The sequence below is a fragment of the Aedes albopictus genome, chromosome 2 (assembly GCF_035046485.1).
Source record: "Aedes albopictus strain Foshan chromosome 2, AalbF5, whole genome shotgun sequence".
NCBI classification, from domain to species: domain Eukaryota; kingdom Metazoa; phylum Arthropoda; class Insecta; order Diptera; family Culicidae; genus Aedes; species Aedes albopictus.
Window position 1 is genome coordinate 210450779 of NC_085137.1, and position 17775 is coordinate 210468553.

At 40.6% G+C, this 17775-nt stretch overlaps 1 protein-coding gene across 1 annotated transcript; it reads left to right on the forward strand.

Moving 5' to 3' along the window:
* Positions 1-8931: 8931 nt before the first annotated feature.
* Positions 8932-15002, forward strand: LOC134286340 (uncharacterized protein K02A2.6-like). The gene is made up of 4 exons (XM_062847947.1): positions 8932-9648; positions 13415-13806; positions 13879-14557; positions 14946-15002. Exons 1-4 carry the CDS (start codon positions 8932-8934, stop codon positions 15000-15002), a joined length of 1845 nt encoding a protein of 614 aa, XP_062703931.1.
* Positions 15003-17775: the final 2773 nt, after the last annotated feature.

Here is a 17775-nt window from a genome sequence, read left to right on the forward strand (position 1 = left end):
AAGTTCGGAAAAGAAATGTTGAGTTATGGTCCGGATCACCACAGTCGGTTGTAAACATTGCGGTGCTCAATCACTTGGCGATCATTTTCGCAGAAGATTGCTGAGTGCGTTCATTTTGATCGAATCAGTTTCTTCCAAAAGTTCTTGTTGATGTAGTATTAGGCAGCAATCGACAGGCATTTTTTTCACGTTTCTTCCTGTTGCACCCAAAACACTCTATATCTGTATTAGTGTAGGTGTAACCAGTTGGATTTCAAATAATGTAATAAAAGACGTGAAAAATGTTCGTTTAAATAAGAGATTTTCACTGCATGTTCATACAAGTCCACCATTTGTCCTCTAATTGTCCTCTAATATATCAGCAGGGGAAGGCCCCAAAAGTCCCTGGAAACCACTCGAATCCCGAATGCGTCCCAAAAGCCAAATACTAAATCATAAATTAGTACACTTTTCCGCACGAACGAATCAAGCGTTTTCCATTTACAATCAGGATAATTGACTGGCCTCTGATCATTAAATTTACACCAACCCAAGCAGCAGTCAGGGTTCTCCGACGACTGACGACCGGCACATACCTTATAATTTAATTGCCCCAGCTAGCAAGCATATGTTCTGGTCTCGTCATCATTGATGACGTCAAACCCAAGATAGACCCAACCGTTATCCGATGTGCGTCCATCAGTGACCCAGCATTCGTTAAAAATTGACCCGACTTCAGATAATTTTTCAGTGTGGCGGAATGTTGGTGCTCCGTGCTCAGCCTCAGCTAGTCATTTAAGTGACATATTTTTTTCAAATGGCAAGGAACCCGAATAAAAAATACAGTAGAAAAACCGAATGTTGTATTGTAACAGTACTATTTAGAACCATATTGTTACAATAAACACCACTGTAAAAATAAAAAATACAAAAACAATAAGATGTAATGTGACACACCATACAGTGAATTGTAAATGAGATTTTAACAATATACTATACGGGTTGTTAAGTATCGTAACAATATAAAAAAATATTTTTCTCCATATATATTTTTTTACAAAACCATACATTTTATTGTAAATGAATTGTTCGAAATACTGATACGTGGGCTTTAATATACCGTACATTGTATGGTACACGTATGGTTTCAAACAATAAAATGTACCGTAAATATATTGTTTTTAATTGTAATTTCACTACTGGTAATAAATTTAATCATGGTTTTGGAATGGTTCTCTTTTGTTATGTTGTATGTCATATTATCTCGTCGTGTTCCTTCGATAATGGCAGTTCAAGCCAAACTAACCTAAACTCGTCTAAGTCTGAGTAGCCTCTGATTGCATTAACAGTTGAAGCTTAAGCTCCCATGTCCCACCAGCCAGATAACCGGGTTTTGCAAACTAAGCATTATTTGTGGCAACACTTTGAGCGGCATGATGGAACTGTGCCTAGCGCGCTAAGTGTTTTTTTTTATTCCTGTTTGGGTTTGTCACTGCGACCAGTTTTTAGATCTATTGTGACATTACCCGTGTCCTTAGTGTAGTGCATGTCGCATTACTCAATTGCCATTGAGGGGCAATAAAGTATCGATTTTGATACAGTTTTTGTTTTGTTTTCTTAGAAAACAAAACAAGAGTACTGATATTGGTCATGCATCGGAAACCTAGCATCACCCTTGTTTTACTGCTAAATTCTCCCCAGTAGGAAGTTTAGGACCCGGGTTTTAACATTAGCAGCAATACCATTCCAACAAAGGAACATGTGTTCAGTATTAAGGATTCTAGTATGTTCCTTGCGTACTAGCACTTTCCAGTCTTCGAAGAGTTAGTACATACATGGATCCCTAACCCAATTTGATTTCCTTTGCATTGAGTTTAGCCTCGGATGGTAAGGTTTTTAACTATATGCAAAGTGAAGTTGGTAAACTTAGTTTTATTGAAAGACTGGAAGTCATCACAACACCAGTAGCAAGGACTAAATACTATAATGTCTTCAATTACCAGAACACATATTCCAAAATTGACAAATAGGACGACACTAGATTTCGGTTTGGTATATCTATCACCGCAACGCAACCCAAAAAGGCGATCTACCCACGCTACGGGCTCCGTTAAAGATCGAGCATATTTCAAACCCCCTCAACCATTCATCCCTCAGCACGGGTCGCCTGACACCTTGGATTGGGGTTACCTGTTTGGTGGACTTTTACCCCCGGAACAGGTGGTCCGTAGTGCTATTCTAAGCCGGCAGCTACACGGGCGCGCTAAGTGTTATTAGACCACTAATGTAGTTGCATGAAGTGGGTGACGAGGTACATAAGTATCATTGCAGCGTGCTTAACCGTTATTGCAATATTGAGGCTCCAGTTTGACTGAACTATGAAATATGTACATAACAACTCATGAGAAAACTGTCAAGTTCGATTCAACTATAAGTTAGGTTAAAAAGCGAAGACGAACGTATATCAGAAGTCGTTTCAGTGTACAGTCCAGTCCTTATGTTAAAAATGGCTCTACGCCAAAAATAAATCGCATTTAATTCGGTTGTGGTACAAGACAAGTTCACATGAGAGAAGAAGAGAAAGAATAGTGTTGAACTCATCCATTGATTTACGGTAATCTGGCCTGCGTCTTTCCGGGTTGACCTACATTCCTATTCCTCTCATCGCACTCTACATACCTAGCCCGCCATATCTCTTGGATATGCAATCCTTGGGACACCTGGTTTACCACTATTTAAATATTTTATTGACTTTAAATAGATGTTTCAACTTATTCACTTTTTTCTCTTTCATTTCCTTTACAACAAAAATGTCACGAACATCAACAAAACAAAGCACGGAAAAAATCATAAACTGAATAAATAATTAAAAAAGCACGGAAAAAAATTGTTTCGGAATAGTGAAAGGTTCAAACGTAAGAAAAACAGTATAATATATTGTTACATAAAGATCGGATGTAAATGTATGGTAGCTACCAATGTGTACAGCTTTTAGCGAACCATTCCATTACAATACACTATATTGTAGCTGGTACACTGTATGGTAGAGGAATGGTTTTCACCAAATACCCTATGGTTAGTTTTTATCCGGGAATCGCTTTTTGTTAGATGGTTGCTCTGACTGACTGAAATCGTTTTAAGATGACTAGAAGCAAACATAAGTGAAACGATTTGTCGGTTACTGTTCAAATGACTTACTGCAATACTAACTTTATGCAATACTAAAAGAAAACATTTTGTTCCTTCAGCAAATTCAGCATATTCGTGGTTACACGGTACTGTACCGTGTCAAAATTTAAGTTGAATTCATCAAAGCAAACCATAGTTGACAATTTTGATTAAAAATCGGCGTTTGTCTGATCAATTATGAGATACAGTTTGTATTTCCAGTTGATTAATGTTTTTATTTTGAAAATCGGTCGACAAATAGCTGCAAACTGAGCTTCCGAAAATTATCAGACTGCGATAGACATTGATTCGATCAAGACATGTGGAGTGCACCTTAACCGACATCGTACTATATTCTTATCCCTCGCTCATCCACCATGTGACACACATACAGTCTCACCCATCACCGAGCTGCTGGCGCCTCAGCCAGCAACTCCATCCCTCTGTGGGTCCACGCCAGTTCACCTTTCTCCTCCGACCAAGCAGGCCATCTTAAATTCCACAGTGGCGATCCTCGCCATGATTTCCCAAGTAACACAGAAAACATCTTCAAAAATCAAAACTTCAGAAGATGCTATATAATTGCACTATAAGTGCATCAGAAAACATCTTGTGTTATTTAAAAGATTTTTTAATGTTGGCAAATGATAAAGAGAAAACAACCATCAATGGCTTTAAATCGTAAAGAAAGATTTTGGTAATACAATTATTCAACACTTTTAGAGCATTATCCATCAATCATCATTCACTTTTGACAGCCAATATTAATGTTCCCACTTCATGGGACTTTGTGGTTTTGATGAAGCCATCATCGCTGCGGCTATCTGTTGAATTCAGGAAGGCCGCAAAGATGTGAGAATAAGCATGTCGTGTCTACAGCAGGATTTGATAATTTCCAACACGCTCAACAGTCTGATATCTGGCTAAATTTCCAAGAATAGTCAAGCCCCTGCCCAAAAAGCAGCGGTTGCGACTTCGTCCGGTTCACCTTCCCACAAATCGTAAAACATCCTACTCCCACTCAACATTCACTCAATCACTCAACACTCAATCTGAAAACATCCGATCACCACATCGGCGCTACGCTCCATTAGCAATCCCAGGAAATTTTCGACGAATCTACGCACATCTACCACGAAGACTTCCAAAGCTCCAATCTCGTGTGATTCGTTGTTTTTTAATTGAATGCGTTGCCGAACTGCAGGTCAATTCTCCCAATACGCGAACAGATTCACGGATTAGGAATGGCACCGGACATGGGATAGTCGTTATGATCGTTCACTGTGAATTTGCAATCTCGCGGAACCTATAAAATAGTTAAAAAATTCCGGACCATCAGCAGAGCGGTTTGTTTACATTAATTGTTGATAGAATTTCGACGTAATGACAGATAAAGCCAGGCTAAGAAACCTGTTGTAATATGGTTATTTTGACGTTGTAATTATGTTTGCCAAATACACTAACATGGAAGTATGTTGAAAAGATGTTATCAAGGCGCATGATTAACGTCATAAAAAAATTGTTGCTCAAACTGTTGTATAGTTGCTCGCAAGACATAATCTCGAAGCAATTTCAACTTAGGTTTTAATCGAAATTTAATTTAATCTCATTAGAGAAATAAAATAAATTACAGTACCGAGTAAATAAATGAGTACACAAACAAAAATATGTTACGAACTAAATAACATTCTTATTATTTAGATTCATTCATTGATCATCTTATGGAAAAAGTTTTACAGTATACGACTTTCCATTAGCCGTGTTCAGTTAGTAATGGATTTGACTATAATTATTATTGATAATGAAATATTATTCGAAGCATTTCAAACGGCACTGTAAGCCCCATGCATCATCTGCCATTTTGCGTTTTCGCGTGCATTATGAAAAAATCATAAAATCGGCATCAAATAGCATATTTGGGTCACACTTTTGAATTCAACCTAGTGGCGCATGATTTATACATGAGTGAAATTATAAGTTTCTCCATAAATCTTGAAGCGCAAATAAAACAATACTAATGCCACTAAGTATGACACATTATTTTGTTTGCTGTCCGAATTATAAAAAATATCATGCCGACTCCATCACTTGGATTTTATTTTAATGATTCAGAAGCTAACTGCATTATTTGAAAAAAAAAAAAAACAAACATTTTGTTATTGTTTTTTTCTGTATTTTATTCACTTCACTTACCGTCGGGCTCAGCAACAGGTAGTATAAGTGGATTTTCCAAGTTATATAACATTAAAAAAAGCTTAATTACAAAAGTTGAATCGGAACGCAATATTAACGTTTTTTACAGGTTGAATAACTTGAAATAAGCTTGATTCTAACCTAAGAATGTAATTGCATTATAATCGCATTCGGCAAGTTTAACAACTATCAAATAACTTGGTTTTAACCAATCAATATTATAGAGTTGGTTAGAACGTACCGTGGGAGTACAATTGGTGTATAGCAATACATCTTATATAACTTGTAAGATGTTTTATAAGCCGCCATTTTTTGCGCTGTTTTGATTATATAAGTGTTCGATATCAAGTCCATAATTCAAGAAAAAAAACAGTCGATTAAGTATGAATAGTGAATTTTAAACTAATATAAAACAAGTTGTGTTACTTGGGTTTCTTCATCCGTTCACAATTATTGAAATTTAATTGAAGCCAGTGGAAAGTGATAGACTTTGTCCGCGAGTAATAAAATCGATAAAGTGAAAGTGGTAGCAGTTCTTCCCTCGTCCGGATTTATTCGAGGGGAAGAATGGAATCGGAGCCCGGCAAGTACGGAATGGAACCGGAACCCGGCAAATACGTGCGAATCATGCACGCAAGCGACGAGGAGGACAACACTGAAATTGAACAGCTCCCGAGCGAAAGCGATAGCTACTCAGAGCACGACTCGGAAGCTGAAGAAGCGGTTGATCCACAAATGCTTGAGGAAACGACTGTCTCTCCGCCCTTGCCACCGCCACCCAGTAGTACGGACAGGATAGCAGTGGTGGAGAAAGCCATTGTCGACTTGGCTCAACTGCTCCTGGAAAAGCCTTGGGAGAAAAAAGAAGCCACAAAACCGCCGACCGAAGAATCAGCCGCAACATGGGGAGGACTTGACGGCAGCTCTACGCCAGCGGAACCAGCGTCCGCGATTCGGCTGGACAATATCCCTTCATTCCCGAAGGAAATCCCTGCGGGTGGAATGTGGGAAGCATTCCACCACTTTATTGAAAAGTTCGAGATTGCCATTACATTAAACAGTATTACTGATCCAACACGCCAAGCCAAACTCCTGTACCTTGCCATCGGAGATGATTTGCAGACGATAGTGCGCGCCGCAGGACTCCGGCCGAGCCTTGACGTACCGGACTGTTATCGGAAGATGGTCAACAACATTTCGGAATATTTCCACGGCATGACGGATACGGCGGCGGAGCACGAAGCTTTCACCAAGATGAAGCAGGAGAGCGGTGAATCAACCATGGCCTTTCATGCGCGTTTGATGGCGAAAGTTCAATTGTGCCGGTACAGCCCTGCGGATCAAGTTCGTTTCGTACGAACCCAGTTATTCAACGGCCAACCAAGGGAGAACATTTGGATACGACGCAGCGTATATCGTTCAGGCGGCAGCAAGGAAAGAGGCTTTTGGAAAAGGAACTACCAGCCTACCGGAAGGCGCCATACAGGCTGTAGGACGTACAGAAACCCCCCATCATGGAAACCAACGTTCGTATCCCTCAAACTTTCGCGCAAGAAATTTCGATGGAAACAACAATCAACTCACCCACGCGGACAACCAGCAGCGAGCAGCCCCATTTCGTCGCCAGGGAAACCAACAACCCCGCCGATATGGTAATGGACAAACCTACCGTTACGGCAACCAACAGCAGCATCGTAACTCCCCTCAAGGGACTTTCCGTTTGGGCAAACGTGGAAGATGTTCACGATGTGATCGACCAGCCCATAGAGGACAAGCGTGCCCGGCATTGAACCAAGACTGCCACAAATGCGGGCGTCGTGGTCACTTCGCCGCAACGTGTCGGCTACGGGAGGCCAACGTGACCAAACAGGAACATTTGAAGACAGAGGACGAGGATACTCAGGTATGAGCCTTTATTTTAACGTATATTGTTTTTGACAACGTGTGTCGACACACATATGCATTTTAAGGTCACGTGAACTGAATTCCAAAATAAGTGTCCGAAGATAAACTTTATTTCTCTTGACACAGCGACATTTATTGAAAAAATTTCAGTCCATTCATACTGATTGAAAAAATAACATGTATGTTACAAAAAACCTGTTTTTATTAATCATTGCTTAAGTAGTTTCAAATGCATATGTATTGAATTTTAGGAGCTGGTATTCTTAGGTTTTATCTAAGTTACCAATTTGGTTGAGCTTAAACGCATATAATCTGCTGCTTATAAGCAGATATATCTCCCTCTTTCCAATGAAAGCACAGGTAATCCTTCGATCCTCAGCGAATATGACACATTTTTAAATTAAGCGTTTCAAAGTACAATTAACAAGATAACTTTACTGTTGCCTTACTCTAAAACTGGTTTTGATTGATTTAAATAAACTTGGCTTATGCACTTTTTATAGAAACACTTTCTGACATCAGAAAATCCATCGATATTGTGGAAAAAAGGATTAGGCCAACTTTTATCATACTTTTTTATGGTTTCATTAGTACTACCAGCCGGGCGATGGCAGCGAATGGTTTTTTAAGATAAATTCGCAGATTATAAACGAGCCGCGGCGCCTAACTGCGACTTAAACATTAAACCGATATTTCTGGGACTTCGTGATCACAAAATTAGTCTATGACTACTTAATCGTTACTTGATATGCCACCACTTGTATTGTACCTATGGAAAAGTATGGTACGGTGACTACCACGACACCCACTCTACCCCATAGACGTTCTGACAAGTATCCCATTTACAAGGCACCCCTGGCATAAGTATGACGTAACCAGCCAATCACATCATGCCAGTTAGATAATATCGTTAAGACATGCGAACTTCATCCAAAACGCTTTCTTCAAAGTTGGAATTGTTTCAACATCGTTATATACCCTTCGATGAACCCTTGACAACTACTCTTGCGTCGGCGTAATCTACTAATCACTAAATATGCACGGTTACTGTCAAGTAATCAAAATAAATAACGCTCTGACTTGATTCCATCCACAGTGCGTTAACACACTTTCCATGGCAGATGTACTCATACACTGCAGGCTGGGTACGTCCAGCCCTATAGAATTCCTCATCGACTCGGGTGCGGACGCGAACATAATTGGAGGGCAAGACTGGGATCAACTTCAACGGGAGTATAAGGCAGGCTCAATTACAATCGACGTGACCAACAAGCCTAATACGCAAGCTTTAAGAGGTTACGCTACAGACGTACCCATGGAAATCGAATGCATATTCTGCGCAGAAATCGTGGTTGTGGAAACCACTAAGCCACCAATTCGCGCAGAATTCATAGTTGTCCCAAACGGTCGTCGCTCGCTCCTTGGACGTGCAACTGCAAGTGACTTAGGGCTCCTGAAGGTTGGACCATTTGTAAACAAATGCGATGTGGGAGAACCGGGCATATTTCCCAAAATGCCTGGTGTCAAAGTAAGATTTAGCGTAGACAGGTCAGTCCCCCCCCCGAAAGAAACGCTTATTACAACGTCCCTGCTGCCTACAGGGAAGGAGCAAAACGCAGACTTCAAGAAATGGAACAGAGAGGAATAATAGAAAGGGTTAGATCCGCTCCAGAGTGGATAAGCGGCATGTCGGCCGTTCCCAAGGGAAAGGATGACTTTCGCCTTGTTGTGAACATGCGGGCACCGAACAAAGCGATAAAGAGGGAGTATTTTAGGCTTCCATTGATCCAGGAGATGAAAGCCCAACTCCATGGAGCAAAATTTTTTACTAAGCTGGATTTGACGAGCGCCTTTTACCACCTTGAACTGGCAAAAGAATCACGAGATTTAACAACATTTCTTGCTGAAAGTGGTATGTACCGCTTCACAAGATTGATGTTCGGCGTCAACTGTGCCCCCGAAATATTTCAGCGGGAGATGAGCCGTATACTGAAAGACATAAAGAATGTTATCGTCTACATAGATGACATTTTGATTTTCGGTAACAGCATCGAAGACCTCCGCAGAACCGTTGCCCAAGTTCTACAGGCATTGAGAGCCAATAACCTATCATTGAACATTGAGAAATGCGAATTCGACAAGGAACGCATCAACTTCTTGGGACATGAATTGGACGAACAAGGGTTCCATATCGACGAGATGAAAATTAAGCACATCCAAAAATTCCGTGAACCAACAACTGCCTCCGAACTCCGTAGCTTTTTGGGCTTGGCATCCTTCATAAGCCCTTACATAAGAAACTTCGCCGACATCACCAGCCCACTATGGGAAGTCGCAACAACCAAAACATGGACCTGGGGACCAGTTCAATCAACTGCTTTCGAAGTCGTCAAATCAAAAATAGTAAGAAGCACGGTTGCTCTTGGGTACTTCTCTGACAAAGATAGAACTATACTCTACACGGACGCATCCCCAAATGCTCTTGGCGCGGTCCTGGTGCACGGTGTGTTGAAACAGGATTATTATCGCACTTTCATGAACCTAAAATACTTTTTCGTTATAAGTTAGCCTGAGCTGTATAGAAAAGAATTCTGGGGGTTAAAAAATCTTTCATCGGGGAAAATTAAAATAAATTCGATTTTAGTATTTTACGACTTTTCTCATACAATACGGTATTACGCAAATCTGATGAAACTAAACTCCACCAGAAAAAGTCCCCTTTCTAATAATAAATCTAAAACCATTTAGAGAGAAACGAATGTAAGAGTCTGTAAAACGTGTTTAAGTTCGATCGGCGTTCGTTTCATGTGTCCAGCCCACTACAGTCTGCCGAAAGTAATAAAAGTCTACATTCCTTCCATATGTTTGGTACAAAGATATTTGTTATGGAGGTAAACAAATAATTCTTATTAGTGCGACTCATACATTTGCAGCACATACTCTCCATGTGTCAATTTGCCTAAAATGGCGGGTATTAGTTGCACATACTTTGTATGTCAAACCACATCCACATTAATATTTGCCAAAAAGTATGAGTCGACTTACTGAACGTGCGTGACTTATTTGTAAAAATGCTGCCTCTGATCTATTGAGGACTTTTGTCCATATAGTCATCAAATTTTAAAAATTCTGTAGATTTTGTTCAGTGAATAGTCTCACCGGAGTTATCTCCTTGTTACTTATAAAATGATACCTTTAGGATTAACTGGGCTGTTGAGACTCTAATAACAAAAAGTTTACACAAAATACATAAGATTGGCGTTGTCATTTTATGTGAATGCATTCAAAAACGATTATTCAACATTTTGTTTAAAATAAGGTACACCGGGGCAAGATGAAACGGGTGGAGTAAGATAAAACAGTGGATTAACGTGATTATCTAGAGTCGTGATAAGCAATTTGAATGTCATAACTTTTTTTTTAAATCGAACAATCATTTGGCCAAGGTTAATTATAGAAATTGTATTGAAATCTTTTTAGAAACATCACAAGTTTCAATTAAGAATTTATCCCACCGAATGTAACGCATGCGATGCCTCATATATGTCAATGTGAATGACATGTTATTTTTTTTCCTCCCCTGTTGGGGAAATTAAGCCACTGCGTCCAATAGGCTGAACTTTTGTGGCATGTCCCGTTTTGATATTCGCATCTAGCCAGCTGATTACCATGTGTCAAGTAATCAGCTACTGCCACGACGCGTCGTCTCCCAGTCAGGTGCAATGGAATTGATAAACTCCAAGACCTTCCCAGGTTTTGCAGACCAGATCTCACTGGGTTGCAAGCAACCACTATTTAGAAATCTTTGCCTGCGCGTGTATATAGCACCACAACTGTAAAGCAGATGTTCCGAGGTTTCACGTTCCGTATTACAGAAACGACAGATATCACTCTGAATATGGCCAAAATTTTTCAAGTGATACCTGCTCGGGCAGTGTCCAGTTACTAGGCCAGTGTATGTACATAGAGCTCTCTTGTTGAGCTCTAAGAGCTTTTTGGTTTTATAAGCATTTGGTGTTATAAATCGTTTTGACTGATTGCAATTTTTGACGTCCATATCACTAGGGACAATGGAAATTCGCGATTTCGCGGAAGCCGCGAAATCCGCGAAATTGGGCTACCACCGCGAAATTTAGGAAATCCCGCGAAATGCCGCGAAGTTTTACGAAATTACGAAAATACTCTACCAGTTTCCATCTATTTCAAATTTTAAAGCATAAATGGCTGATAACTTTTAACAGTGAAACGATCATCACGATTCCGTATTCGCACAATACAAGAATACGGCATTTTAAGTTTATTTTTCTTTCAGAGTTTTCATCAAATTTGTAATTTTTTTCGAAGAAGTAATGATTACGCCTCACAAAATCAAATAAATTATCCATTTGGCATGCGAAATTGCAGTTTTCTTCAACAAAACGGTAAAAAATATGGGGCCGCGAAATCGCCGCGAAATTCACTAAAGTGGCCCGCGAAATTTAAGAAATTTTGCCGCGAATTTCCATTGTCCCTAGATATCACCCTCTGCTCTGACATGTTATAGTATATGCCTCAAATATATTGGAAGCATATCCATTTGAAAGTAATCTGATAAATTTCAATAATAGTAGTTTCGTGCAGTGATTTTTTTTTTATATATTCGTCTGGGCCATCTGTAGTTTTTTTAAAAGACACTTTGCTTTTGATAAAAACTTACATTTTGGTTTCAATGTTATGACTGCATAAAATAAAGCATATTTTTCTCAAGTAAAATTTTTCCTTTTATGCGAATTATTTTTGACAACATATTCAGTATGAGGAGAAATGTCACTTGTCCTTGCGGAGCATGATAAAAACGAAATCAAAAGGAATAGTGATTGAAACGACTAAGTCATAAAACCGAAAAACCACTGCACTGTACTTACAAAGTGAGAACTAACCATTAGGCGCCGTCCACAAATTACGTAATGCTCTAGGGGGAGGGGGGGAGTACGACCAAGCGTTACGGTCCATACAAAAATTTAAGGATTTTCATACAAAAAAGCGTTTCGGAGGGGGGAGGGGGGTCCAAAAATGACGATTTTAGCGTTACGTAATAAATGGACGCTGCCTTAGAGTTGAATTGCAAAAGTCATTCGTTCATTCGATACCTTTCAACCATCTTCCATGTGTTATAACTATTTAGCAATCAAAATGTGTCAATATCATCCAATAATACCGAAAAGAAGCACAAAAGAACTAATAAAAGTTGTTAAAATGTTGTATTGAAGCCTCAAATTACGTTATTCTTGCTACACTTTGCGCATCACTGTTTGTTGCTTTTTTATATTTTATGACATTTCCAAAATATTCATGTTAAAAAAAAAACATTACATTTGCTTACCTTAAAGTACGTGTATCAATGGCGTGTGCCGAAAGAGTAATTAAAAGCTATTCTCTATGGCCCGATTTCTTCACCTCGGATTAACCGGTAAACCATGCTTACCTATATAGTTAAACCTGGTTTGGGGACTTTTTCTGGTGGAGTTTAGTTTCATCAGATTTGCGTAATACCGTATTGTATGAGAAAAGTCGTAAAATACTAAAATCGAATTTATTTTAATTTTCCCCGATGAAAGATTTTTTAACCCCCAGAATCTTTTTCTATATAGCTCAGGCTAACTTATAACGAAAAAATATTTTAGGTTCATGAAAGTGCGATAATAATCCTGTTTCAACACACCGTGTGGTGCAAGAAGGCAAGGGCAATACCCCACGCATTATAAGCTTTGCTTCCAAGGCCTTGACTGCAACGGAAAAGCGATATGCCCAAAATCAGCGGGAAGCGCTAGGCGCCGTATGGGCCGTCGAATACTTTTCGTATTATTTGTTAGGTCGACACTTCACGCTACGAACCGACGCAAAGGGTGTTGCGTTTATTTTAAACCGTTCTCGAGAAGATTCAAAGAGAGCCCTTACCAGAGCGGACGGCTGGGCTTTAAGGCTTAGCCCATACAGTTATACAGTAGAATACGTGGAGGGTAAGTTCAACATAGCTGATCCGTCATCCCGCCTGTATACTGGAAGCGATGATCCGTTCAACGAGGCACAGAGTCCATGGGAAATAGCAAGAATTGAAGCCGTTGCGACAGGTTTTTTGACAGAAGAGGTCATACGGAACGCAACTGCTGATGACGTTACCCTTCCTCAGGTAATGGAAGCCCTCGAATCCGGAAAATGGACAAGGCAACTGCACCGATACGAATCAGTCGCCAAAGACCTTTACGTCAAGAACGGGATGTTAGTCAAACAAGGATGTGTGGTTATCCCAGAAGCGTTACGCAAGAAAACATTGGAAATCGCGCACAAAGGCCACCCCATGACGGCTAAACTGAAGAGCATTCTCCGAGAGCGCGTTTGGTGGCCAGGAATGCCTAAAGACGCAGAAGAATGGGTAAAATCCTGTGAAGCTTGTGCCACAAACGGAAGACCGGAAAAGGCTATCCCCATGGAGCGTATCTTTGCCCCGAAGACCGTCTGGGAAACCGTAGCCCTGGACTTTAATGGGCCATACGCAAGATTTGGTGGAATCTACATATTGGTGTTAGTAGAATACAGATCACGATTCGTAATCGCGCGCCCCGTAAGATCAACTAGTTTTGAAAATACTCGCAGGGTGTTGGAAGACATTTTCGATCATGAGGGATTTCCTATCCACATAAGGACCGATAATGGCCCCCCATTTAATGGAGAGGATTTCAGCAAGTACTGCGCAGAACGTGGCATAACGAACGTGTTTTCCACCCCGTTGTTCCCGCAGCAAAACGGCCTGGCAGAAAACTGCATGAAACTTATCAACAAGGCAATGGCTACCGCAGTATCTGTCGGAACTGACTACAACGATGAACTCCATTCAGCAATCAAAGCCCACAACTCGGCGGCTCATTCAATAACAAAAGTTCCTCCGGAAGAACTAATGTTCGGGCGTAAGATACGGCGATGGCTTCCCCTTCTGAATCCTGGTAAGGTGAACCACGATGACGAAAAGATTAACTCAAGGGACATGAAGGCCAAACTAACCGGAAAGCAATACGAGGACCGACGTCGAGGCGCGAAACGTTCCCAAATCACTCCGGGGGATACTGTTATCATTGAACGGCACTCACGTACGAAAGGGGAAAGTCGATTTGACCCCAGAAAATACACCGTCACGGAACAGAACAAAGGGAACCTGGTGCTTACGGGACCTGATGGCCAACAGCTGAAAAGACATGTCACACAAACTAAACGGGTTCATGAATGGCGTGCTCCGGATCCCACCCACAAAGATCAGGAACTAGCAGTGAAACGCCAAGCAAGGGAAAGAAACGCGCCCGTGTATTTGAAGGATTATATACGTTTAGTGCATGCCGAAGAATCTGCACGATAATCATGTAAATCAGGTAAACTAATATCGTTATTATCCCAGGTGAAACTTCTCAGAATTTAAACTCGTCGTAACTTCTAAAACAAAATTTCAAAGTTCGACAAAAAAGGTATCTTTGTGTAATACTGTATTTTAGCTTCTGCTTTCCAAAAGTTTTTAATGGCAACCCTAGATGGTTTGATTCGTAGGTAAACCTGTGAAGCATAATGTACAAATAGAAGAAAACAGTTTAGTCATAACGGGATTCTGAGATGTTTCATTCCATTTTAATTGCTCTAATATACACGTATATAAATTTGTTCTCTTATGGTTACAGTATTCCTCGAAGGACCACGTACGCTCCGCCAACTCGCCGAACTTGCTACGAACCTAGTTTACTTTCAAAATGCTTTCTTGACAAACATCTATGTTATCAAAGTCCTTGACAAGCCCTATCTCAACAGTAGAAAAAAATGTTAATTGAAATCAAGAGCTCATCGTTTGACTCATTAAATACAGAACACCTCATCTATTTCAAAGAGTATTCCAATCTCTTATCGATCACGCTAACTTTTCTCCGAAATTGACCACTTCTACTACACATTAGGGTACTTTGGGAGTTTGTTTAGAAGACCTGGGTATTTTTTTTTTTTTGGACAAGGAGGGGGATGTGGAGTGCACCTTAACCGACATCGTACTATATTCTTATCCCTCGCTCATCCACCATGTGACACACATACAGTCTCACCCATCACCGAGCTGCTGGCGCCTCAGCCAGCAACTCCATCCCTCTGTGGGTCCACGCCAGTTCACCTTTCTCCTCCGACCAAGCAGGCCATCTTAAATTCCACAAGACACAAAACATGAAAGGCGCAATCGGATCGGAAAGTGATAATGAACTACCGATTGGCAGAGACGATTCTATCAGTTCATGACAAATACATGCGATGATGAACACTTGTTTTAATGACAGCAGTGCAAGATCACTCAGTATTCATTCCGATTTTGAGTTACTGTGCCAGTTTTCAAACGTATAGGTGATGCCAGGCCCTTTGCTGTGGGTGTTGATTGAGTGGGGAAAGAGTGGTTACTGATCGGGTTTTGAACTGAGTGAAAACATCCTTGCCCTCAGGGATTTCTCCAGGAACTCTTTCAGAGATGCCTTCGAAAATTCCTTCAGGGAATCTTTCAGGAAGTCCCTCAGGGATTCCTCCAGGAACTCCTTTAGGGATTCCTTCAGGAACTCTTTCGGGGAATCCTCCACAAACTGCTGGATTTCTTCAAGAACTCCTTCAGGGACTCCTCCAGGCTGGGCACTTATTTTGCCCAAGACAGCAAAGATCTACCATGCCAGGCAAAGTGGATGCCAGGCGTAAGATACCGTTATAGAATTGCGTGTTTTATTCTTCAAAAGACGATTCGTCACTGCTCGCATGATTGTATGGGAGAGTCAGAGACTTATCTCAGCTTAAAGCCAGAACCCTTTTCAAACTAGATGTCCCTATCGCACTTCATTGCTATGGTGGAAAACTTTCCACATCCACATCACTATACATTTTAAGATCCAGAGGACTACACTCGTTTCGCTCTAAAATATAGTCACCTCGTAAATTGTCCACTTATGTGACTGTCGTCGTTTTAAAAAAAGAGCTCCTATCCTCCGTTTCTCCAAACCTGGCCGACCTATAAAACTACGCAAATAAAAATGTCACACTAAACTCAGACCCCGGCGTCTCCAGCTGACTCCGCCTTTTGGCACTATGTACAGCTACAGCAGAACCACGATATGCTCCGACGACAGCTAGCGAGCGCGGAAACGGCTTCGAACGAGAATGTGACATTTTAATTGTAAGGTAGCTACCAACCTACCAACCAACCCATATAGCACGTTCTCGCGGTGTCGTTGTCGTGTGTGAGCGACGAGTTCCAAGGTTGGAAACGGTTACCGACAGACCAACCAACCGACCAACCGACGACAACTGGGACTGGTTGGTGGGGGAAAAGTGCGACCGCTTTGTCGGCAAACATACCATAAATTAACGCTTCGTGACACAGGAGTGTTCGTCTCTCCCTAATTAGTGAATAAAATTGTGAGCATCGTTCTTTTTCCTCTGCGAGCTGCGTTTATTCTTTTTCACACCTGCTGGTGGCTGAAACTTCAAGATAATTGTTGACAATGGCGTACGCCGTGGCGCTTCAAATTAGTAATTATTTCTATGACTTAATTCAATAGTTGAAGGGGTTGGTGTGGGAATGAAATTGAAATGAAAAAAAAATCGGACTTATTTTGTGTGGCAGAAAATAGCAATACTCAGAATGTTGGATTATTAAGGGCTTCCTGAATGTATTGTCAGTTTATACATGATAAAGAAGCCATCACCATCGATCTGTTATTCTACAGAAAAACATTCATATATGTGAGGGATCTCGATCGGGTTGCATTGCTCGGTGGAAAAACTAAAAAGAATTTAGGACAGATGCACATTGTCCTTTCTCGTGAAGTGATGCATATGGATACACACTTGGTAGCCAACGGTATTGCAGATAATTGGGTTTTTAAGTTTTGAAAAATGTACTGATTTTTTGATCTTATACGAAAGAGCTTATTTTTCTGAGCCACTATGATTTTTTTAAGATTTTTTTTTGTACCTAAAATCAATTTCAAAGGGATTTTTTTAATTCACCATCTGACAGCTGGGGCAACTATATGACAGCTCCACCCAGTACAAAATGCGACGAGGGGTGATTCGATAAATCGCTCCCATACAAACTTCAAATTGATTTTCAAATAGGTTCCCGGCCACCAAAATTCATAAAAATTTCGATTTCGGCTCAGTTTGGCATGAAGATTCAGAATATGGAATTATCTCAACACCGCTAAAGAATCCAATTGAAGGAGTGAAAATCCGGCATGGAACTGGGTGAGATTTTTAGAGAAAGACGTGTGTTCAATACCAGGGTTGGTTTATTAATAACAAGTTTTTCAGTAGTTGATCAGGTCTAAACAACATCTTGGTAACCAGGGTGGTGACTAGTCAACTGCTCCTACGATTCTAATCAAGGTAAGTAAAAGGAAGGTAATCCAATATAGTATATCATACAATCCGCCATATTGGAATTCGAAATGACAGCTGGCAAGTTTGTTTTGATTTGGAAATTTATAAATA